At 46.3% G+C, this 23713-nt stretch overlaps 1 protein-coding gene and 1 long non-coding RNA gene across 3 annotated transcripts in view; one reads left to right on the top strand and one right to left on the bottom strand.

The window, feature by feature from the left end:
* Positions 1–23713, bottom strand: part of GABBR1 (gamma-aminobutyric acid type B receptor subunit 1) — a 61719-nt gene that overhangs the window by 8024 nt on the left and 29982 nt on the right. Inside the window, exons 8-16 of one of the 2 annotated variants that reach the window (XM_077191006.1) lie at positions 21212–21275; positions 18315–18392; positions 16914–17064; positions 15086–15218; positions 13467–13583; positions 10067–10174; positions 7093–7186; positions 4160–4287; positions 315–448 (exon numbers count right to left, since the gene is read on the bottom strand). In XM_077191006.1, coding sequence (XP_077047121.1) covers positions 315–448; positions 4160–4287; positions 7093–7186; positions 10067–10174; positions 13467–13583; positions 15086–15218; positions 16914–17064; positions 18315–18392; positions 21212–21275 — 1007 coding nt within the window. The remainder of the gene's footprint in view (positions 1–314; positions 449–4159; positions 4288–7092; positions 7187–10066; positions 10175–13466; positions 13584–15085; positions 15219–16913; positions 17065–18314; positions 18393–21211; positions 21276–23713) is intronic. The other variant, XM_077191005.1, reaches the window with a different exon arrangement.
* On the top strand, positions 18588–19588 carry LOC143695813 (uncharacterized). Its single transcript, XR_013185344.1, has 3 exons — positions 18588–18636; positions 19242–19272; positions 19427–19588. It is a non-coding gene; the product is annotated as an uncharacterized LOC143695813 (long non-coding RNA).

Here is a 23713-nt window from a genome sequence, read left to right as displayed (position 1 = left end):
AAAAATTCCCTAAAAATCCGAAAAAACCATCAAAAAACTCATAAAAATCCCCCCAAAAAAATCCCAAAAAAATCCCAAAAAACCCCATCAAAAAATCCTAAAAGAATCCCAAAAAATCCCTAAAAAATAAAAAAAAAATCTGAAAAAACCCACCAAAAATCCTAAAAAAATCCCCAAAAAATCATTTAAAAATCCCCAAAAATCCCCCAAAAAATCCCCAAAAAATCCCCAAAAATTCCCTTTTTTTTAACCCTCTCCAATCTGCCTGAAATCACCCAAAATTTCGATTTTTTGGGATTTTTTGGTGTTTTTTGCTGACCTTGGGCACGAAGAGCACGACCAGGGTGATGTAGGAGGAGAAAACCACGGCCAGGGAGGCGAAGGCGAAGGCGGCGTCGTGCTGGGAGCTCAGGATCAGCGTCACCGGGGCTGTGATCAGGCACAAAACCTGGAAAATTCCAGAAAATTTAGGAATTTTAGGATATTTGGATGTTTGGGAATTTTTGGGGAAAATTTGGGAAATTTTGGGGCATTTTTTGGGGGGTTTTGGGCCTTTTTTCCTTGATTTTTAGGGTTTTTTTGGAGAATAATTTGAATTTTTTTGCGATTATTTTGATTTTTTTGAAGGTATTTTTGTGGAATTATTGGGGAATTTTTCTGGGAATTTTGGGAATTTTTTTGGGAATTTTTTGGAGAATTTTTGACAGTTTTTGGAGAATTTTTAGGGAATTTTTGGAAAATTTTTGACGGTTTTTTGGAATTTTCTGAGAATTTTTTGAGATATTTTTAAGAATTTTTTGAGATTTTTTAAAGAATTTTTTGGAAATATTTTGGGGATTTTTTGAGATTTTTTTGGGATTTTTTGAGATTTTTTTGAGAATTTTTGAGAATATTTGGGGGATTTTTGAGAATTTTTTGAGGATTTTTTGGGATTTTTTTTGAGAATTCTTGGGAATTTTTTGAGAATATTTTGGGAATTTTTTCAGAATTTTTTCAGAATTTTTGGGAATTTTTCGAGAATTTTTTAAGAATTTTTTGAGATTTTTTAAAGAATTTATTGGAAATATTTTGGGAATTTTTTGGGAATTTTTTGAGATTTTTTTGAGAATTTTTGAGAATTTTTTAAGAATTTTTGAGACTTTTTTTGAGAATTTTCTGAGAATTTTTTAAAGACTTTTTTGAGATATTTTTTGAGAATTTTTTGGGATTTTTCTGGGAATTTTTTGGGAATTTTTGGGGGATTTTTGGAGCAGAAGGCGGCGTCGTGCTGGGAGCTCAGGATCAGCGTCACCGGCGCCGTGATCAGGCACAAAACCTGGAAATTTGGGAATTTTTTAGGAATTTTGAGGATATTTGGATGTTTGGGAATTTTTTGGGAAAATTTGGGAAATTTTGGGGCATTTTTGGGGGGGGTTTGGGCCTTTTTCCCTTCAATTTTAGGCTTTTTTTTGAGAATATTTTGATTTTTTTTGCAATTATTTTGATTTTTTTGAAGGTTTTTTTGGGGATTTTTAAAGGAATTTTTGGGGAATTACTGGGGAATTTTCCTGGTATTTTTAGGAATTTTTTTTGAGAATTTTTGACAGTTTTTTGGAATTTTTGAGAACTTTTGGAATTTTTTGAGAATTTTTTGGGAATTTTTCAGGATTTTTCTGGTATTTTTTGGGGAATTTTTGGGAATTTTTTGAGAATTTTTAAGAATTTTTTGAGATTTTTTAAAGAATTTTTTGGAAATATTTTGGGGATTTTTTGAGAATTTTTGGGGATTTTTTGAGATTTTTTGAGAATTTTTTTAGGATTTTTGGGGGATTTTTTGAGAATTTTTTGAGATTTTTTGGGGATTTTTTTGAGAATTCTTGGGAATTTTTTGAGAATATTTTGGGAATTTTTTTCAGAATTTTTTCAGAATTTTTGAGAATTTTTAAAGAATTTTTTGGACATATTTTGGGAATTTTTTGAGAATATTTTGGGGATTTTTTGAGAATTTTTAAAGAATTTTTTGAGAATTTTTTATTAATTTTTTGAGAATTTTTTAAGAATTTTTCGGGAATTTTTTGAGAATTTTTAGGGATTTTTGGGGGATTTTTTGGGGATTTTTGGAGCAGAAGGCGGCGTCGTGCTGGGAGCTCAGGATCAGCGTCACCGGGGCTGTGATCAGGCACAAAACCTGGAAATTTGGGAATTTTTGAGGAATTTTTTAAAATTTTTAGGATATTTGGATGTTTGGGAATTTTTTCGGAATTTTTTGGGATTTTTTGGGGGGGTTTTGGGCCTTTTTCCCTTCAATTTTAGGCTTTTTTTTGAGAATATTTTGATTTTTTTTTTCAATTATTTTGATTTTTTTGAAGGTTTTTTTTTTGGGATTTTTAAAGGAATTTTGGGGAATTATTGGGGAATTTTCCTGGTATTTTTAGGAATTTTTTTGAGGATTTTTGGAGAATTTTTGGAGAATTTTTGGAGAATTTTTGACAGTTTTTTGAAACTTTTTGGGAATATTTTGAGAATTTTTTGGGATTTTTCTGGGATTTTTGGGGGATTTTTTAGGGATTTTTTGAGAATTTTTTATTAATTTTTTGAGAATTTTTTATTAATTTTTTGAGAATTTTTTAATAATTTTTCGGGAATTTTTGGAGAATTTTTAGGGATTTTTCTGGTATTTTTTGGGGATTTTTGGAGCAGAAGGCGGCGTCGTGCTGGGAGCTCAGGATCAGCGTCACCGGGGCCGTGATCAGGCACAAAACCTGGAAATTTGGGAATTTTTTAGGAATATTCTGAATATTTGAAATTTTAGGAATTTTTGGGGAAAATTTGGGAAATTTTGGGGCATTTTTGGGGGGGGTTTGGGCCTTTTTTCCTTGATTTTTAGGGTTTTTTTGGGGGAATAATTTGAATTTTTTTGCAATTATTTTGATTTTTTTGAAGGTATTTTTGGGGAATTATTGGGGAAATTTTCTGGGATTTTTGGGAATTTTTTGAGAATTTTTTGAGAATTTTTTGAGAATTTTTGGGAATTTTTTGAGAATTTTGGGGAATTTTTTTGATAATTTTTTGGAAATATTTCGAGATTTTTTTGAGGATTTTTGGGGGAGTTTTTAGGGATTTTTTTGACTTTTTTTGAAACTTTTTTGGAATTTTTTGAGATTTTTTGGAGAATTTTTGGAGAATTCTTTGAGGATTTTGTGAGATTTTTTGAGAATTTTTAAAGAATTTTTTGAGATTTTTTTGAGAATTTTTGGAGAATATTTTGAGAATTTTTTGAGGATTTTTGGGGATTTTTTGAGATTTTTTTGGGAATTTTTTGAGACTTTTTAGGGATTTTCTTGAGAATTTTTGGAAAATTTTTTGAGAATTTTTTAAGAATTTTTTGGGAATTTTTGAGGAAATTTTTGAGAATTTTTGAGATTTTTTTCTGGAATTTTGAGGGAATTTTTGAGGACTTTTTTGAGACTTTTTTTGAGAATTTTTGGGGAATTTTTTGGGATTTTTTTCTGGTATTTTGGGGAAATTTTGAGGAATTTTTTGAGAATTTTTTTGGAATTTTTGGGGGGATTTTTTTCTGGAATTTTGGGGGAATTTTTGAGGAATTTTTTGAGAATTTTTGGGATTTTTTTCTGGAATTTTGGGGGAATTTTTGAGGAATTTCTTGAGGAATTTCTTGAGAATTTTTGGGATTTTTTCTGATATTTTGAGGGAATTTTTGAGGAATTTTTTGAGGAATTTTTGAGGAATTTTTTGGGATTTTTTGGGATTTTTTTTGAATTTTTAGGGATTTTTGGGGGGGAATTTTAGGGATTTTTTTCTGCTATTTTGGGGGAATTTTTGAGGAATTTATTGAGAATTTATTGGGATTTTTTGGGGATTTTTTCCTGGTATTTTGGGGGAATTTTTGAGGAATTTTTTGAGAATTTTTGGGTGATTTTTTTTGAATTTTTGGGGATTTTGGGGGAAATATTTGGGGATTTTTTTCTTGAGAATTTTTCTGATTTTAATTTAAATTTTTGGCTAATTTTTTTTCAATTTTTAGCCATTTTTTCTGGAATTTTTTAATGATTTTTTTTTTATTTTTTCCCTGATTTTTTTAGGATTTTCCCCACCATTTTCCCCACCTTTTCCAGGCAATATTTTCTATTTTTCCCCCCGGAATGTTCTGGAATTTTACCGCCACGTTGTAGATGGCCATGCCCACGGCCCGGTGGTCGTTGATTTTCTCCGTGGAGACGCTTTTGGTCTCGTAGGCCAAAAAAATTCCCAAAAGCAGCAGCAGCCCCTTGAATCCATAGAAAATCCCTGGAAAAATAATCCAGAAAAATTTAAAAAAAATTAATTAAAACTACGTTTAATTTTTATTTTTTTAATTAAAAAAATGAATTCTTTAAATTTTGTCATTGAAAATTTAATTTTAATTTTTAATTTTCATTTTCATTTTCATTTTCATTTTCATTTTTTAATTTTAATTTTAATTTTAATTTTATTTTAATTTTAATTCTAATTTTAATTCTAATTTTAATTCTAATTTTTTAATTTTAATTTTAATTTTAATTTTAATTTTAATTTTTTAATTTTAATTATAATTTTAATTCTAATTCTAATTTTAATTTTAATTCTAATTTTAATTCTAATTTTTTAATTTTAATTCTAATTTTAATTCTAATTTTAATTTTAATTTTTTAATTTTCATTTTCATTTTAATTTTTAAATTTTAATTCTAATTTTAATTTTAATTTTAATTTTTTAATTTTAATTTTAATTCTAATTTTAATGTTAATTCTAATTTTAATTTTTAATTTTAATTCTAATTTTAATTCTAATTTTAATTTTACTTTTTAAATTTTAATTCTAGTTCTAATTTTATTTTTAATTTTAATTTTAATTTTTTAATTTTAATTTTTTAATTTTAATTTTAATTTTTTAATTTTAATTCTAATTTTTTAATTTTAATTTTAATTCTAATTCTAATTCTAATTTTAATTTTTTAATTTTCATTTTCATTGTCATTTCCACCTGAACCCTCCCAAATTTGACCTGGACACCCCAAAATTCCACCTGAAAAAAAAACCCACCAAAATTTCCATTGAAAATCTCCCAAATTTGCCCTAAAACCCCCAAAATTGCCCAAAAATCCCCCAAAATTCAACCTAAAATGCCCCAAATTTGTCCTAAAATGCCCCAAATTTCCACCTAAAATTCCCCCAAATCCTCTCAAAATTTCCCAAATTTCCCCTAAAATCCCCAAAATTCAACCTAAAATGCCCCAAATTTGCCCCAAAATCCTCCAAATTTTTGCCCTAAAATCCCCCAAAATTCCACCTAAAAACCCCCAAATTTTACTGAAAATCCCCCAAAATTCAACCTCAAATCCCACCTAAAAAACCTCAAAATTTCCCCTTAAAATGCCCCAAATTTGCCCCTAAAATCCCCAAATTTGCCCCTAAAATCCCCAAATTTTCACCTAAAATTCCCCAAATTTGCCCAAAATCCCCCGAATTTGCCCCAAATTTGGGGGTTTTCCAGTACCAAGCCAGGTGGAGCTTGGACCCCAAATTTGCCCCTAAAATCCCCAAATTTGCCCTAAAATCCCCAAATTTCCACCTAAAATCCCCAAATTTTCACCTAAAATCCCCAAATTTGCCCAAAATTGCCCAATTTTGCCCCAAATTTGGGGTTTTTCCAGTACCAAGCCAGGTGGAGCTTGGACCCCAAATTTGCCCCTAAAATCCCCAAATTTGCCCTAAAATCCCCAAATTTTCACCTAAAATCCCCAAATTTCCACCTAAAATCCCCAAATTTTCACCTAAAATCCCCAAAATTGCCCAAAATCCCCCGAATTTGCCCCAAAATTTGGGGTTTTTCCAGTACCAAGCCAGGTGGAGCTTGGACCCCAAATTTGCCCCTAAAATCCCCAAAATTTGACCTAAAATCTCCAAAATTCCACCTAAAATCCCCAAATTTCCACCTAAAATCCCCAAAATTCCACCTAAAATTCCCCAAATTTGCCCAAAATCCCCCAAATTTGCCCCAAATTTGGGGTTCCCCAGTATCAAGCCAGGTGTTCATCTTGGTGGAGCTGAGACCCCAAATTTGCCCCTAAAATCCCCAAAATTTCACCTAAAATTCCAAATTTTCACCTAAAATCCCCAAATTTTCACTTAAAATCCCCAAATTTGCCCAAAATCCCCCGAATTTGCCCCAAATTTGGGGTTCCCCAGTATCAAGCCAGGTGGAGCTTGGACCCCAAATTTGCCCCTAAAACCCCCCAAATTTGACGTAAAATCCCCAAAATTCCCCCTAAAATCCCCAAATTTTCACCTAAAAACCCCAAATTTCCACCTAAAAACCCCAAATTTTACCAAAATCCCCCGAATTTGCCCCAAATTTGGGGTTTTTCCAGTACCAAGCCAGGTGGAGTTTGGACCCCAAATTTGCCCCGAAAACCCCCAAAATTTGAGCTAAAATCCCCAAATTTTCACCTAAAATCCCCAAATTTTCACCTAAAATCCCCAAATTTGCCCAAAATCCCCCGAATTTGCCCCAAATTTGGGTTTTTTCCGGTACCAAGCCAGGTGTTCATCTTGGTGGAGCTGAGACCCCAAAATTCCACCTAAAACCCCCAAAATTTGACCTAAAAACCCCAAATTTCCACCTAAAATTCCCAAATTTGCCCAAAATCCCCCGAATTTGCCCCAAATTTGGGGTTTCCCAGTATCAAGCCAGGTGTTCATCTTGGTGGAGCTGAGACCCCAAAATTTTCCCCTAACACCCCCAAAATTTGACCCTAAAATCCCCAAATTTTCACCTAAAAACCCCAAATTTTCACCTAAATTCCCCAAATTTTCACCTAAATTCCCCAAATTTGCCCAAAATCCCCCGAATTTGCCCCAAATTTGGGTTTTTTCCAGTACCAAGCCAGGTGTTCATCTTGGTGGAGCTGAGACCCCAAATTTGCCCCTAAAACCCCCAAAATTCCACCTAAAATCCCCAAATTTTCACCTAAAATTCCCAAATTTTCACCTAAAAACCCCAAATTTTCACCTAAATTCCCCAAATTTGCCCAAAATCCCCCGAATTTGCCCCAAAATTGGGTTTTTCCAGTACCAAGCCAGGTGTTCATCTTGGTGGAGCTGCAGTGCTCGAGCTGGGGCAGGATGGACACGTCCATGTCTGACTTGGGCTCCTCCTTGGTGAATTCCTGGGGGAAAAACGCCCGGATTTGGGATTTTGGGGGGAATTTCGGGGATTTTGGGGAAATTTGGGGGAAATTTGGGGATTTTGGGGGGAAAATTTGGGGATTTTGTGGGGGAAATTTGGCGATTTTGGGGGGAAAATTTGGGGGGAAATTTGGAGGGAAAATTTGGGGATTTTGGGGGGGATTTGGGGGGAGTTTTGGGGATTTTGAGGGAAAATTTGGGGATTTCAGGGGAAGATTTGGGGGGAATTTGGGGATTTTGGGGCGAAATTTGGAGGGAAAATTTGGGGATTTGGGGGAAAATTTGGGGATTTGGGGGGAAAATTTGGGGATTTGGGGGGATTTTGGGGGAAGATTTGGGGGTAGAATTTGGGGATTTAGGGGGGAAATTTGGAGGGAAAATTTGGGAATTTTGGGGGGGATTTGGGGGGAAAATTTGGGAATTTTGGGGGGATTTGGGGGGAAAATTTGGGGATTTTGGGGGGAAAATTTGGGGAGAAAATTGGGGATTTTGGGGGGAATTTTGGGGGGAAAATTTGGGGATTTTGGGGCGGATTTGGGGGGAAATTTGGGGATAAATTTGGGGATCTTGAGGGGAAATTTGGGGATTTTGGGGGAAATCTGGGGGGAGTTCTGCAAAATTTTGGGGTTTTTTTGGGGTTGGTTTTGAGGTTTTTGGGGGGGATTTGGGGGGTGTTTGGGGGTGGTTTTTTGGGGGGAATTTGGGTTTTTTTGGGGGAGAAAATTTTGAGATTTTGGGGGAAATTTGGGGGAAAAATTTGGGGATTTTGGGGGAAATATTTGCGGACTTTGAGGAAAAATTTGGGGATTTTGGGGAAAATTTGGGAGATTTGGGGGTTCTTTGGGGGGAGTTTTGGGGTGGGTTTGGGGAATTTTGGGGGAACTTTTTTTTTTGGGGGGGGGGGTTTGGGCTGGTTTGAGGTGATTTGGGGTGCAGAGAGTCAAAAGAACCTTCCAGAACCCCCCCAAACACCTCCAGAACATCTCAAGAACTTCCCAGGAACCCTCAAAGCCCTGAAGAACCTTCCAGAAACCCCAAAAACACCTGGAGAACCTTCCAGAAACCCCAAAAACACCTGGAGAACCTTCCAGAACCGCCCTCAAACACCACCAGAACATCTCAAGAACTTCCCAGGAACCCTCAAACCCCCGGAGAACCTTCCAGAACCTCCCCAAACCCCCGGAGAACCTTCCAGAAACCCCCTCAAACATTTCAAGGAACCATCAAACATCTGGAGAACCTTCCAGAACCCCCAGAGAACCTTTCAGAACACCCCCAAATCCCCAGAGAACCTTCCAGAACCTCCCCAAACACCTCAAGGAACCCCAAAAAACACCTGGAGAACCTTCCAGAACCCCCTAAACACCTCAAGAACCTTCCAGAACCTCCCCAAAGCCCCGGAGAACCTTCCAGAACCCCTCAAACACACCTGGAGAACCTTCCAGAAGCCCCTCAAACACCTCAAGAACCTTCCAGAACCTCCCCAAACCCCCGGAGAACCTTCCAGAACCCCCTCAAATACACCTGGAGAACCTTCCAGAACCCCCAAAAACACCTCAAGAACCTTCCAGAACCCCCAAAACTGCCTCCAGAACTTCCCAGGAACCCTCAAATCCCCGGAGAACCTTCCAGAAACCCCAAAAACACCTGGAGAACCTTCCAGAACCCACCTCAAGAACCTTCCAGAACACCCCAAAAACACCTCAAGGACCCCCCAGACTCCCGGAGAAGCTTCCAGAACCCCCAAAAACACCTGGAGAACCTTCCAGAACACCCCAAAACACCTCAAGGAACCCTCAAACATCTGGAGAACCTTCCAGAACTGCCCTCAAACACCTCTGGAACATCTCAAGAACCTCCCAGGAACCCTCAAACCCCCGGAGAACCTTCCAGAAACCCCAAAAACACCTGGAGAACCTTCCAGAAACCCCCAAAAACACCTCTGGAACATCTCGAGAACCTCCCAGGACCCCCCAGACCCCCAGAGAACCTTCCAGAAACCCCAAATACACCTGGAGAACCTTCCAGAACCCCTCAAACACCTCAAGGAACCCCAAAACCCCCAGAGAACCTTCCAGAACCCCCAAAATCACCTCAAGAACCTTCCAGAACCCCCTCAAAAACACCTGGAGAACCTTCCAGAAACCCCTCAAGCATGTTGGGGAACCCTCAAAGCCCTGGAGAACCTTCCAGAATCCCCCCAAAAACACCTGGAGAACCTTCCAGAACCCCTCAAACCCCTCCAGAACATCTCAAGAACTTCCCAGGAACCCCCAAACCCCCAGAGAACCTTCCAGAACCTCCCCAAACCCCTGGAGAACCTTCCAGAACCCCCCAAAAACACCTCTGGAACATCTCGAGAACTTCCCAGGACCCCCCAGACCCCCAGAGAACCTTCCAGAAACCCCAAATACACCTGGAGAACCTTCCAGAAACTGCTCAAACACCTCAAGGAACCCTCAAACATCTGGAGAACCTTCCAGAACCCCCTCAAACACCTCCAGAACATCTCAAGAACCTCCCAGGAACCCCCAAACACCTGAAGGAACCCCAAAAACACCTGGAGAACCTTCCAGAACCCCCCTCAAACACCTCAAGGAACCCCCAAACCCCCAGAGAACCTTCCAGAAACCCCTCAAACACCTCAAGAACCTTCCAGAACCCCCAAAAACACCTCAAGGACCCCTCAAACGCCCGGAGAACCTTCCAGAAACCCCAAAAACACCTGGAGAACCTTCCAGAACCCACCTCAAGAACCTTCCAGAACCCCCTCAAAACCACCTCAAGGACCCCCCAGACCCCCAGAGAAGCTTCCAGAACCTCCCCAGACCCCCAGAGAAGCTTCCAGAAGCCCCCCGTACCTCGATGGTGCGGTGCAGGGGGTCCACGATCTGCCACACGCTCAGGGTGACGACGTCGAAGGCCACCAGGCCCCCAACGGTGGCGTAGAGCTTCCAGGGCTCCAGGCTCTGCCGGGGAATGCGGGGTCAGAAAATGGGAATGGTGGGGGAACCAAACTGGGAATTGGGGGGTCACAAACTGGGAATTCCAGGGGTCACAAACTGGGAATTTCCACCATTGGTGACCAGGAATTTTGGGGTCACCAACTGGGAATTCCAGGGGTCACAAACTGGGAATTCCAGGGGTCACAAACTGGGAATTGTGGGGGTCACCAAACTGGGAATGGGGGGGAACCAACTGGAAATGGTGGGGTTGCAAACTGGGAATGGTGGGGAAACCAAACTGGGAATGGTGGGGTCAGAAACTGGGAATTTCCACTGTTGGTGACCAGGAATTTTGGGGTCACAAACTGGGAATGGTGGGGGAACAAACTGGGAATTTCCACCGTTGGTGACTGGGAATTGTGGGGTCACAAACTGGGAATGGTGGGGTCAGAAACTGGGAAGGGTGGGGTCAGAAACTGGGAAGGGTGGGGGAACAAACTGGGAATGGGGGGGTCAGAAACTGGGAATGGGGGGGGAACCAAACTGGGAATGGTGGGGGGACCAAACTGGGAATGGCGGGGTCAGAAACTGGGAATGGTGGGGGAACCAAACTGGGAATTTCCACCGTTGGTGACCAGGAATTTTGGTGTCACCAACTGGGAATGGTGGGGGAACCAAACTGGGAATGGTGGGGTCAGAAACTGGGAATTTCCACTGTTGGTGACCGGGAATTGTGGGGTCACAAACTGGGAATGGTGGGGTCACAAACTGGGAATGGGGGGTCAGAAACTGGGAATGGTGGGGTCAGAAATTGGGAATTCCAGGGGTCACCAACTGGGAATGGTGGGGGAACCAAACTGGGAATGGTGGGGTCAGAAACTGGGAATTTCCACCATTGGTGACCAGGAATTGTGGGGTCACCAACCAGGAATTTTGGGGTCACAAACTGGGAATTGTGGGGTCGCAAACTGGGAATTTCCACCATTGGTGACCAGGAATTTTGGGGTCACAAACTGGGAATGGGGGGGGAACCAAACTGGGAATGGGGGGTCAGAAACTGGGAATTCTGGGGTCAGAAACTGGGAATTTCCACTGTTGGTGACCGGGAATTGTGGGGTCACAAACTGGGAATTGGGGGGTCAGAAACTGGGAATTCCGGGGTCACAAACTGGGAATGGTGGGGGAACAAACTGGGAATTTCCACCGTTGGTGACCGGGAATTTTGGGGTCACAAACTGGGAATGGCGGGGTCACAAACTGGGAATTGTGGGGGAACCAAACTGGGAATTGGGGGGTCAGAAACTGGGAATTCCAGGGGTCACCAAACTGGGAATGGTGGGGTCAGAAATTGGGAATTTCCACCATTGGTGACCGGGAATGGTGGGGTCACCAACTGGGAATTCCAGGGGTCACAAACTGGGAATGATGGGGGAACCAAACTGGGAATGGTGGGGGAACCAAACTGGGAATGGGGGGGGAACCAAACTGGGAATGGGGGGGGAACCAAACTGGGAATGGGGGGGGAACCAAACTGGGAATGGGGGGTCAGAAACTGGGAATGGTGGGGGAACCAAACTGGGAATTTCCACCGTTGGTGACCAGGAATTTTGGTGTCACCAACTGGGAATGGTGGGGGAACCAAACTGGAAATTCTGGGGTCACAAACTGGGAATTTCCACTGTTGGTGACCGGGAATTGTGGGGTCACAAACTGGGAATTCCAGGGGTCACCAACCAGGAATTTTGGGGTCACAAACTGGGAATGGCGGGGTCAGAAACTGGGAATTCCGGGGGTCACAAACTGGGAATGGGGGGGTCACAAACTGGGAATGGCGGGGTCAGAAACTGGGAATTCTGGGGTCAGAAACTGGGAATGGGGGGGAACCAAACTGGGAATTCTGGGGTCACAAACTGGGAATTTCCACCGTTGGTGACCAGGAATTGTGGGGTCACAAACTGGGAATTTTGGGGTCACCAAACTGGGAATGGTGGGGTCAGAAATTGGGAATTTCCACCGTTGGTGACCGGGAATTGTGGGGTCACAAACTGGGAATGGTGGGGTCAGGAACTGGGAATGGTGGGGGAACCAAACTGGGAATGGCGGGGTCAGAAATTGGGAATTCCAGGGGTCACAAACTGGGAATGGTGGGGGAACCACAACGGGAATGGGGGGGACCAACAACCTCAGCCCCAAAGGAACACCCAAAACCCAACACCCAAATCCCATAAAACCACACCCGGATCCCAAAGGAACACCCGGATCCCAACAACCTCAACCCCAAGGGAACACCCAAATTCCAACACCCAAATCCCAAACCCTCAAATCCCAACACCCAAACCCCAAATCCCAAAGCAACACCCGGATCCCAACACCCAAACCCCAAATCCCAACACCCAAACCCCAAAGCAACATCTGGATCCCAACACCCCCAAATCCCAAACCCCCAAATCCCAAAGCAACACCCGGATCTGAAATCCCAACACCCAAACCCCAAACCCCCAAATCCCAACACCCAAATCCAAACATCCCAAACCCCCAAATCCCAAACCCCCAAATCCCAACACCGAAATCCCAACACCCAAATCCCAACACCCAAATCCCAACACCCAAACCCCAAAGCAACACCCGGATCCCAAACCCCAAAGCAACACCCAGATCCCCAAACACCCAAACCCCCAAATCCCCAAATCCCCAAACACCAAACCCCCAAATCCCAAACACCCAAACCCCCAAATCCCAAAGCAACACCCGGATCTGAAATCCCAAACACCCAAACCCTAAACACCCAAACCCCAAAGCAACACCCAAAGCAACACCCAAACCCCAAACACTCAAACACCCAAATTCCAACACCCAAATCCCAAACCCCCAAACACCCAAATCCCAACACCCAAACCCCAAACACCCAAATCCCAACACCCAAACACCCAAATCCCAAATCCCAAACCCCAAATCCCAACACCCAAATCCCAAACCCCCAACACCCAAACCCCAACACCCAAATCCCAAACCCCCAAACCCCAAACCCCCAAATCCCAAAGCAACACCCGGATCCCAAACGCTCAAATCCCAACAGCCAAATCCTAAAGCAACACCTGGATCCCAACACCCCCAAATCCCAAACCCCCAATCCCAACACCCCCAAATCCCAACACCCAAACCCCCAAATCCCAACACCCAAACCCCAAAGCAACACCCGGATCCAAAATCCCAGCACCCAAATCCCAAAGCAACACCCGGATCCCAAACCCCCAACCCCCAAACCCCGCCCACCACCCCCCCCTGACCCCGCCCCGTCCGCCTGTTCCCTCCTCGCCTTGCGCTTGTCCTTCTTGTCGTCCTTCTTGGTGAACACGGTGTGCACCCACCAGATCTTGGTGAACATGCTCCCGTAGGCCAGGCTGAAGCCCAGCCCCAGCAGCCACAGCCGCGCCTGCCACAACACCCGGACAGGGAGGAACAGTCGGAAACGCGGCCGGGAATGGCGGCGGCCATTGTTGCTCCCTCCCCTTCCCTTCCCTTCCCATTCTGGTTGTTGCTGCTGTCAGTCGGCCACAGATTCTGCCTGGGTTTCTGATTGGTTCTGGTTGTTTCTGATTGGTTCTGGTTGTTTCTGATTGGTTCTGGTTGTTCCCGGTTGTTCCCGTTCTGGCTGTTCCTCCTCTGTTTGCTCCGAGCTGTTTCTTTCCCTTTTTTCCCCTTTTTTCACCCCTTGTTCTGATTGGTCCTGACTGTTCCCGACTGTTCCTCCTCCGATTGTTCCTGTTTCCGACTGTTCCTCCCCTTCCCATCCCGACTGTTCCTCCTCCGATTGTTCCCGACTGTTCCCGACTGTTCCTTCCTGTCCCTCGTGGTGTCTCTGCCTGTTCCCATCCCATTTCCCCCCCCCATTTCCGCCTGTTCCTCCGCCTGTTCCTCCCCCATTTTCCTGTTCCTCCTCCTCCTGTTCCCCTGCCTGTTCCCATTCCATTTTCAACCCCATTTCCGCCTGTTCCCACCCCATTTCCCTCCTCTCCGCCTGTTCCTGTGCCTGTTCCTCCATTTTTGTTTCTCCGCCTGTTCCTGCCCCATTTTCCTGTTCCTCCACCTGTTCCCACCCCTTTTTCCTGTTCCCATCCCATTTCCCCCCCCATTTCCGCCTGTTCCTCCGCCTGTTCCTTCCCATTTCCGCCTGTTCCCACCCCATTTCCCCCCTTTCTCCGCCTGTTCCTCCACTTGTTCCTCCGCCTGTTCCCACCCCATTTTCCTGTTCCTCCTCCACCTGTTCCCATCCCATTTTCAACCCCATTTCCGCCTGTTCCCGCCCCATTTCCCACCCCTCTCTCCGCCTGTTCCTGCACTTATTTCTCTGCCTGTTCCCACCCCATTTTCCTGTTCCTCCTCCTGTTGCTCCACCTGTTCCCATCCCATTTTCAACCCCATTTCCGCCTGTTCCTCCACCTGTTCCCGCCCCATTTCCCACCGCTCTCTCCGCCTGTTCCTCCACTTGTTTCTCCGCCTGTTCCCACCCCGGTTTTCCTCTTCTCTGCCTGTCCCTACCCCATTTCCCCCCATTTCCGCCTGTTCCTCCGCCTGTTCCCACCCCATTTCCGCCTGTTCCTCTGCCTGTTCCTACACCTATTCCCACCCTTTTTTCCTGTTCCTCCGCCTGTTCCCCCCCATTTCCCCCCCATTTCCCCCCGTTCCCACCCCATTTCCCCCCTCCCCATTTCCGCCTGTTCCTCCGCCTGTTCCCAGCCCATTTCCTGCTCTCCACCCCATTCCCCCCCATTTCCACCTGTTCCTACCCCATTTCCCACCCCATTTCCCTCCCCATTCCCACCCGTTCCCACCCCTTTTTCCTCCGCCTGTTCCCACCCCATTTCCCCCCCATTCCCGCCCGTTCCCACCCCATTTTCCCCATCTCCCTCCGCCTGTTGCTCCGCCTGTCCCCACCTGGCAGACGAGCGGGAACAGCCCTGGCCCGATGTGGTACCCGTCCAGGCCCAGCGGGAAGACGGCGGCGAGGGCCAGGGTACAACCGACGGCCGTCATGTTGTTCAGGTAGGGCTGGGAGTTCTGGATGTACCTGCAACAACCGGAACAGGAAACACCCGGACACGGAGAGGGGTTTGGGTTTTTTTCCCCGGTTTTTTTATCGTTTTTCATCATTTTTTCATTGTTTTTTCACTGGTTTTTACTGTTTTTTACAATTTTTCATCTTTTTTTTTTCCTCATTTTTCCCAATTTTTCATGATTTTCCCCTGATTTTTCCCCAGAATTTTCCTCCCATTTTCCCCCAATTTTTCCCTGAATTTTCCTCCCATTTTCCCCAGAATTTTCTCAGAATTCTTCCCCATTTTTCCCAGAATTTTCCCCCCATTTTCCCCAGAATTTTTCCCAATTTTCCCCAGAATTTTCCTCCCATTTTTCCCCAATTTCCCCCTAATTTTTCCCCCAGATTTTTCCTCTCATTTTTCCTCATTTTTTCCCAATTTTTCCCAGAATTTTCCTCCCATTTTTCTCCAATTTTCCCCCAGTTTTTTTCCCAGAATTTTTCCCATTTTTTCCCAGAATTTTCCTCCCATTTTTCCCAGAATTTCCCCCCAATTTTTCCCCAATTTTCCCCCAGAATTTTCCTCCCATTTTTCCCCAATTTTCCCAGAATTTTTCCCAGAATCTTCCTCCCATTTTCCCCAATTTTCCCCCAATTTTTTCCCCATTTTTCCCAGAATTTTCCTCCCATTTTCCCCCAATTATCCCAATTTTTTTACCGCATTTTTCCCAGAATTTTCCCAGACTTCTTCCCCCTTTTTCCCAGAATTTTCCCCCAATTTTTTCCCATTTTCCCCAGAATTTTTCCCAATTTTCCCCAGAATTTTCCTCGCATTTTCCCCCATTTTTTCCCCAGAATTTTCCTCCCATTTTTCTCCAATTTCCCCCCAATTTTTCCCAGAATTTTCCTCCCAATTTTCCCCAATTTTTCCCCAACTTTTTCCCCATTTTCCCCAGAATTTTCCTCCCATTTTCCCCAATTTTTCCCAGAATTTTTCCCAGAATTTTCCTCCCATTTCCCCCAATTTTTTCCTGAATTTTCCCTGACTTTTCCCAGAATTTTTCCCAATTTTCCCGAGAATTTTCCTCCCATTTTTCCCCAATTTCCCCCAATTTCTTCCCCATTTTTTCCCAGAATTTTTCCCAAATTTCCCCAGAATTTTCCTCTCATTTTTCCCCACTTTTCCCCCAGTTTTTTTCCCAGAATTTTCCCAGTGTTCTTCCCCTTTTTTCCCTGAATTTTCCTCCCATTTTCCCCAGAATTTTCCCCCAATTTTTCCCATTTTCCCCAGAATTTTTCCCAATTTTTTCCCCAATTTCCCCCCATTTTTCCCTCCCAACCCCCTGGAACTTTTGCGAATTTTGCAGGATTTGGGAATTCTCCCACCTCAAACCCCTTTAAATCTGGCATTTTTTTCCCCTCCCAACCCCCAAAAACTCTGAATTTTTCCACTTTAACCCCAAAACTCTCAAAATTTTTCCCCTTTAACCCCAAAACTCTCAAAATTTTTCCCCTTCAAATCTCAATTTTCCCCCCTAAAATTCCCATTTTTTATTCCCTTTAACCCCCCAAAACTCCCATTTTTCCCCCCCTCAAACCCTTTAAAAAAATCCCATTTTTTTTCCCCAAACCCCCCAGAACTTCCGGAATTTTTTTAAAATTTTGGGGATTTTTTTGGGAATTTTTTGGGAATTTTTGGGATTTTTTTTTTTTTGGGAATTTCCCCACCTGACGTGGCCGTTGTAGATGTTGAAGGCCAAGCAAACGACGGCCAGGACGATTCCGAGCGACGCCAACACCGCCATGGAAATGAACAATTTTTGGGACAGGAAGCGGAAGGTTGTGATCACCTTGGTGTAATCGGCCGGGGGGGACCCCCCTGAGGACAAAATTGGGAAAATTCCACAAAAATTCAGGGATTTGGGAACATCCAGAACAATTTTCGGCATTTTTCCCTTTTTTTTTCACTTTTTTTTGCCCATTTTTCCCGAGTTTTTCCCTTTTTTTTTCCCATTTTTTGCCAATTTTCTCCCTTTTTTCCCCATCCCATTTTCCCCTTTTTTTACCTCTCCCATTTCCCCTCATTTTCCCCCTTTTTCCCCATTTTCCCAATTTTCCCCATTTTTCCTCCCCATTTTCCCCCATTTTATCCCCCATTTTTCCCATTTCTCCTCCCATTTTCCCCCAAATTTCCCCCAATTTTTTTTCACGTTTCCCCCAATTTTTCCCATTTTTTTCCATTTTCCACATTTTTCCCAATTTTTCCCATTTTTCCTGTTTCCCCTCATTTTCCTTCCCAAATTTTCCCCAGTTTTCCCCATTTCCCCCCAAATTTTCCCCAATTTTTCCCCATTTTCTCTCCCAATTTTCCCCCAAATTTTCCCCCAATTTCCCCCCCAATTTTCCCCCATTTCCCCCCCAATTTCCCCCCATTTTCCCCCCAATTTTTCCCCAATTTCCCCCCAAATTTTCCCAGTTTTTTCCCATTTTCCCCCCAAATTGTCCCAAATTTCCCCCCAATTTTCCCCCCACTTTGTCCCCAAATTTTCCCCATTTCCCCCCCCAAATTTTCCCCATTTTCCTCCCAGATTTTCCCCCAGATTTTCCCCAATTTCCCCCCAATTTCCCCCCAAATTTTCCCCAAATTTCCCCAAATTTCCCCCATTTTCCCCATTTCCCCCCCAATTTTCCCCCCCAAATTTCCCCCCAAATTTCCCCCAATTTTCCCCCCAATTTCCCCAATTTCCCCCCAATTTCCCCCAAATTTCCCCCATTTCCCCCCAAATTTCCCCCAATTTCCCCCATTTCCCCCAAATTTCCCCCATTTTCCCCAAATTTCCCCCCAAATTTCCCCCCAAATTTCCCCAATTTCCCCCCAGATTTTCCCCAATTTCCCCCCAATTTCCCCCCAATTTTCCCCCCAAATTTCCCCATTTTCTCTCCCAATTTTCCCCAATTTTCCCCCAATTTTCCCCCCAATTTCCCCCCAAATTTCCCCCATTTCCCCCCCAAATTTCCCCCAATTTCCCCCATTTTCTCCCCCAAATTTTCCCCCAATTTTCCCCAATTCCCCCAATTTCCCCATTTTTCCCAAATTCCCGTTTTTTTTGCCCCGTTTCCGTGTCTCACCGATCCATTTGTCGTTGTTGTACCAGCTCAGGTTGTCCTTGGTGCTGTCGTAGTACCCGATCTTCTCGTACTCGCCCCCTGCACGGGGACAACGGGGACACAGGTGACACAGGGGACATTGGACAGGTGACACAGGTGACACAGGTGACACAGGTGACACAGGTGACATTGGACAGGTGACAATGGGACAGGTGACATGGACAGGTGACACAGGTGACACAGGTGACACAGGGGACATGGACAGGTGACACAGGGGACACAGGGGACAATGGCACAGGTGACACAGGTGACACAGGGGACACAGGGGACACAGGGGACACAGGTGGGACAGGTGGGACAGGTGACATTGATAGGTGGGACAGGTGACACAGGGGACATTGATAGGTGACAATGGGACAGGTGGCAATGGGACAGGTGACACAGGTGACACAGGTGGCAATGGGACAGGTGACACAGGTGACACAGGGGACACAGGTGGGACAGGTGGCACAGGTGACACAGGTGGCACATGGACAGGTGACACAGGGGACACAGGGGACATGGACAGGTGACAATGGGACAGGTGACACAGGTGGGACAGGTGACACAGGTGACACAGGGGACATGGACAGGTGGCAATGGGACAGGTGACACAGGGGACACAGGTGACAATGGACAGGTGGGACAGGTGACACAGGACAGGTGACACAGGTGACACAGGTGACAGACACAGGTGGCAATGGGACAGGTGACACAGGTGACACAGGGGACACAGGGGACAATGGACAGGTGGGACAGGTGACAATGGGACAGGGGACAAGGGACACCCGCACAGGTGACAATGGGACAGGTGGGACAGGTGACACAGGTGGCACAGGTGGGACAGGTGACACAGGGGACACAGGGGACATTGGACAGGTGACAATGGGACAGGTGACAATGGGACAGGTGACATGGACAGGTGACACAGGGGACACAGGTGGCACAGGTGGCACAGGGGACACAGGTGACACAGGGGACAGAGGTGGGACAGGTGACACAGGTGACATTGATAGGTGACAATGGGACAGGTGGCAATGGGACAGGTGACACAGGTGACACAGGTGGGACAGGTGACATTGACAATGGGACAGGTGACACAGGTGGGACAGGGGACACAGGTGACACAGGTGACATTGGACAGGTGACAATGGGACAGGTGACATGGACAGGTGGCACAGGTGGCACAGGTGGGACAGGTGACACAGGTGACATTGACAATGGGACAGGTGACACAGGTGACACAGGTGGCACAGGTGACATTGACAATGGCACAGGTGACACAGGTGGGACAGGTGGGACAGGTGACAATGGGACAGGTGACATTGGACAGGTGACACAGGTGCCAATGGGACAGGTGGGACAGGTGGGACAGGTGGGACAGGTGACATTGATAGGTGGGACAGGTGCCAATGGGACAGGTGGGACAGGTGACACCCACAGAGGTGTCACCTGAAAGTCCCTCAGTGCCACCAATGTCCCTCAATGTCCCCAGGAGGTCCCCAGAAGGTGCCCAGGAGGTCCCCAGGAGGTCCCTCAGTGTCACCTGAAGGTCCCTAAATGCCACCAATGTCCCTCAATGTCACCTGGAGGTCTCTCAGGAGGTCCCTCAGTGCCACTTGAGGTCCCTGAATGTCACCTCAATGTCCCTCAGTGCCACCAGATGTCCTTCAATGTCACCTGCAGGTCTCTCAGGACATCCCTCAATGTCACCTGGAGGTCTCTCAGGAGATCCTTCAATGTCACCTGAGGTCCCTCAATGTCACCTGCAGGTCCCTCAGTGCCACCAATGTCCCTCAGTGTCACCTGAAGGTCCCCAGGAGGTCCCCAGGAGGTCCCCGGGAGGTCCCCAGGAGGTCCCTCAGTGTCACCAATGTCACCAATGTCCCTCAGTGTCCCCAGGAGGTCCCCAGAAGGTCCCCAGGAGGTCCCCAGAAGGTCCCCAGGAGGTCCCCAGGAGGTCCCTCAGTGTCCCCAGGAGGTCCCCAGGAGGTCCCTCAGTGCCACCAATGTCCCTCAGGAGGTCACCCAATGTCCCTCAGTGTCCCCAGGAGGTGCCCAGGAGGTCCCTCAATGTCACCCGATGTCCCTCAGTGCCACCAATGTCCCTCAGTGTCACCTGGAGGTCCCTCAGGAGGTCCCTCAGTGTCACCCAATGTCCCTCAGTGTCCCCAGGAGGTGCCCAGGAGGTCCCCAGGAGGTCCCTCAGTGTCCCCAGGAGGTCCCTGGGAGGTCCCTCAATGTCACCCGATGTCCCTCAGTGTCCCCGGGAGGTCCCCGGGAGGTCCCCAGGGTGTCCCCAGGAGGTCCCCAGAAGGTCCCCAGGAGGTGCCCAGGATGTCCCCAGAAGGTCCCCAGGAGGTCCCTCAGGAGGTCCCCAGGAGGTCCCTCAGTGTCCCCATGAGGTCCCCAGGAGGTCCCTCAATGTCACCAATGTCCCTCAGTGTCCCCAGAAGGTCCCCAGGAGGTCTCTCAGTGCCACCAATGTCCCTCAGGAGGTCCCTCAGTGTCCCTCAGTGTCCCCAGGAGGTGCCCAAGAGGTCCCTCAGTGTCACCCAATGTCCCTCAGTGTCCCCAGGAGGACACCAGGAGGTCCCTCAGTGCCACCTGGAGGTGCCCAGGAGGTGCCCCAGGAGGTCCCCAGGAGGTCCCTCAGTGCCACCAATGTCACCTGAAGGTCCCCAGGAGGTGCCCAGGAGGTGCCCAGGAGGTGCCTCAGGAGGTGCCTCAGGAGGTCCCTCAATGTCACCAATGTCCCTCAGTGTCCCCAGGAGGTCCCTCAATGTCACCAATGTCCCTCAATGTCCCCATGAGGTCCCTGGGATGTCCCCATGAGGTCCCCAGGATGTCCCCTCGCGCCGCCCCGGCCGCGCCCTCACCTTGGAGCTGCTCGATCAGGGTCCAGGCCATGCGGGAGCCGCTGGCGTCGAACACCACGTGGCCCTGGAGAGGACACGGGGACGTCCCTGGGGCCACCCCAAAACCCACACGGGGCTTCTGGAACCCCCCCAGATGCCACCTCCGCCCAAACGTGGATTTTGGAACCCCCCTTTGATGCCACCACCACCCAAACGTGGATTTTGGAACCCCCCCCAGATGCCACCTCCACACAAATGTGGATTTTGGGACCCTCCTTTGATGCCACCTCCACCCAAATGTGGATTTTGGGACCCCATTTCTGAGCTTCCTCCACCCAAATCTGACTTCTGGAACCCCCCCCAGATGCCACCACCACCCAAACCTGAATTTTGGGGCCATTTTTGAGGAACCTCACCCCAAAATGAAGATTTGGTGTCACCTCCACCCAAACCTGAATTTTGGGGCCCCATTCCTGAGGTTCCTCCACCCAAATCTGACCTCTGGAACCCCCCCCAGATGCCACCTCCACTCAAACCTGAATTCTGGGACCATTTCTGAGGTTCCTCCACACAAATCCGGATTTTGGGGCCATTTTTGAGGTTCCTCCACCCAAATCTGAATTTTGGAACCCTCCTTTGATGCCACCTCCACCCAAATCTGAATTTTGGGACCCCATTTTTGAGGTTCCTCCACCCAAATCTGAATTTTGGAACCCTCCTTTGATGCCACCTCCACCCAAATCTGAATTTTGGGACCCCATTTTTGAGGTTCCTCCACCCAAATCTGAATTTTGGGACCCCATTTTTGACGTTCCTCCACCCAACCCAAATCTTTGATGCCAACACCACCCAAACCTGAATTTTGGAACCCCCCCCAGAAGCCACCTCCACCCAAATCTGAATTCTGGGACCCCATTTCTGAGTTTCCTCCACCCAAATCTGACTTTTGGAACCCTCCTTTGATGCCACCTCCACCCAAATGTGGATTTTGGAGCCCCATTCCTGAAGTTCCTCCACCCAAAATGAATCCTTGATGCCACCTCCACCCAAACCTGAATTTCGGGGCCATTTTTGAGGTTCCTCCACCCAAACCTGACTTTTGAAACCCCCCCCAGATGCCACCACCACCCAAAAATGAATTTTGGGACCCCATTCCTGAGTTTCCTCCACCCAAACCTGACTTCTGGAACCCCTCCCCAGATGCCACCACCACCCAAACGTGGATTTTGGGGCCATTTCTGAGGTTCCTCCACCCAAACCTGAATTTTGGAACCCTCCTTTGATGCCACCACCACCCAAACCTGAATTTTGGGGCCATTTTTGAGGAACCTCACCCCAAAATGAAGATTTGGTGCCACCTCCACCCAAACCTGAATTTTGGGACCCCATTCCTGAGTTTCCTCCACCCAAACCTGAATTTTGGGACCATTTTTGAGGAACCTCCACCCAAATCTGAATTTTGGGACCCTCCTTTGATGCCACCACCACCCAAACGTGAATTTTGGGACCCCATTTTTGAGAAACCTCACCCCAAAATGAAGATTTGGTGTCACCTCCACCCAAACCTGAATTTTGGGACCCCATTCCTGAGGTTCCTCCACCCAAACCTGAATTTTGGGGCCATTTCTGAGGTTCCTCCACCCAAATGTAGATTTTAGGACCCCATTTCTGAGGTTCCTCCACCCAAACCTGACTTCTGAAACCCCCCCCAGATGCCACCACCACCCAAAAATGAATTTTGGGGCCATTTTTGAGGAACCTCACCCCAAAATGAAGATTTGGTGTCACCTGCACCCAAACCTGAATTTTGGGACCCCATTCCTGAGGTTCCTCCACCCAAACCCGAATTTTGGAACCCTCCTTAGATGCCACCTCCACCCAAACCTGAATTTTGGGGCCATTTCTGAGGTTCCTCCACCCAAAATGAAGATTTGATGCCACTTCCACCCAAAAAATGAATTTTGGGACCCCATTCCTGATTTTCCTCCACCCAAATCTGACTTTTGAAACCCCCCCTAGATGCCGCCACCACCCAAACCTGAATTTCAGGGCCATTTTTGAGGTTCCTCCACCCAAATCTGGATTTTGGGGCCCCATTCCTGAGGAACCTCACCCCAAAATGAAGATTTGATGCCACCACCACCCAAACTTGAATTTTGGGACCCCATTTTTGAGGAACCTCCACCCAAATTTGACTTCTGAAACCCCCCCTAGATGCCACCTCCACCCAAATCTGAATTTTGGGGCCATTTCTGAGGTTCCTCCACCCAAATCTGACTTCTGAAACCCCCCTTTGATGCCACCACCACCCAAATCTGAATTTTGGGACCCCCCTTTGATGCCACCTCCACCCAAACGTGGATTTTGGGACCCCATTTCTGATTTTCCTCCACCCAACCCAAATCTTTGATGCCACCACCACCCAAACGTGAATTTTGGGACCCCATTCCTGAGCTTCCTCCACCCAAACCTGACTTTTGGAACCCCCCTTTGATACCCCCACCACCCAAACGTGGATTTTGG

The sequence above is a fragment of the Agelaius phoeniceus genome, chromosome 27 (genome assembly GCF_051311805.1).
Source record: "Agelaius phoeniceus isolate bAgePho1 chromosome 27, bAgePho1.hap1, whole genome shotgun sequence".
NCBI lineage: Eukaryota > Metazoa > Chordata > Aves > Passeriformes > Icteridae > Agelaius > Agelaius phoeniceus.
Note: the sequence above shows the minus strand (reverse complement) of the source record. Positions and strands in the feature narration are given on the sequence as shown.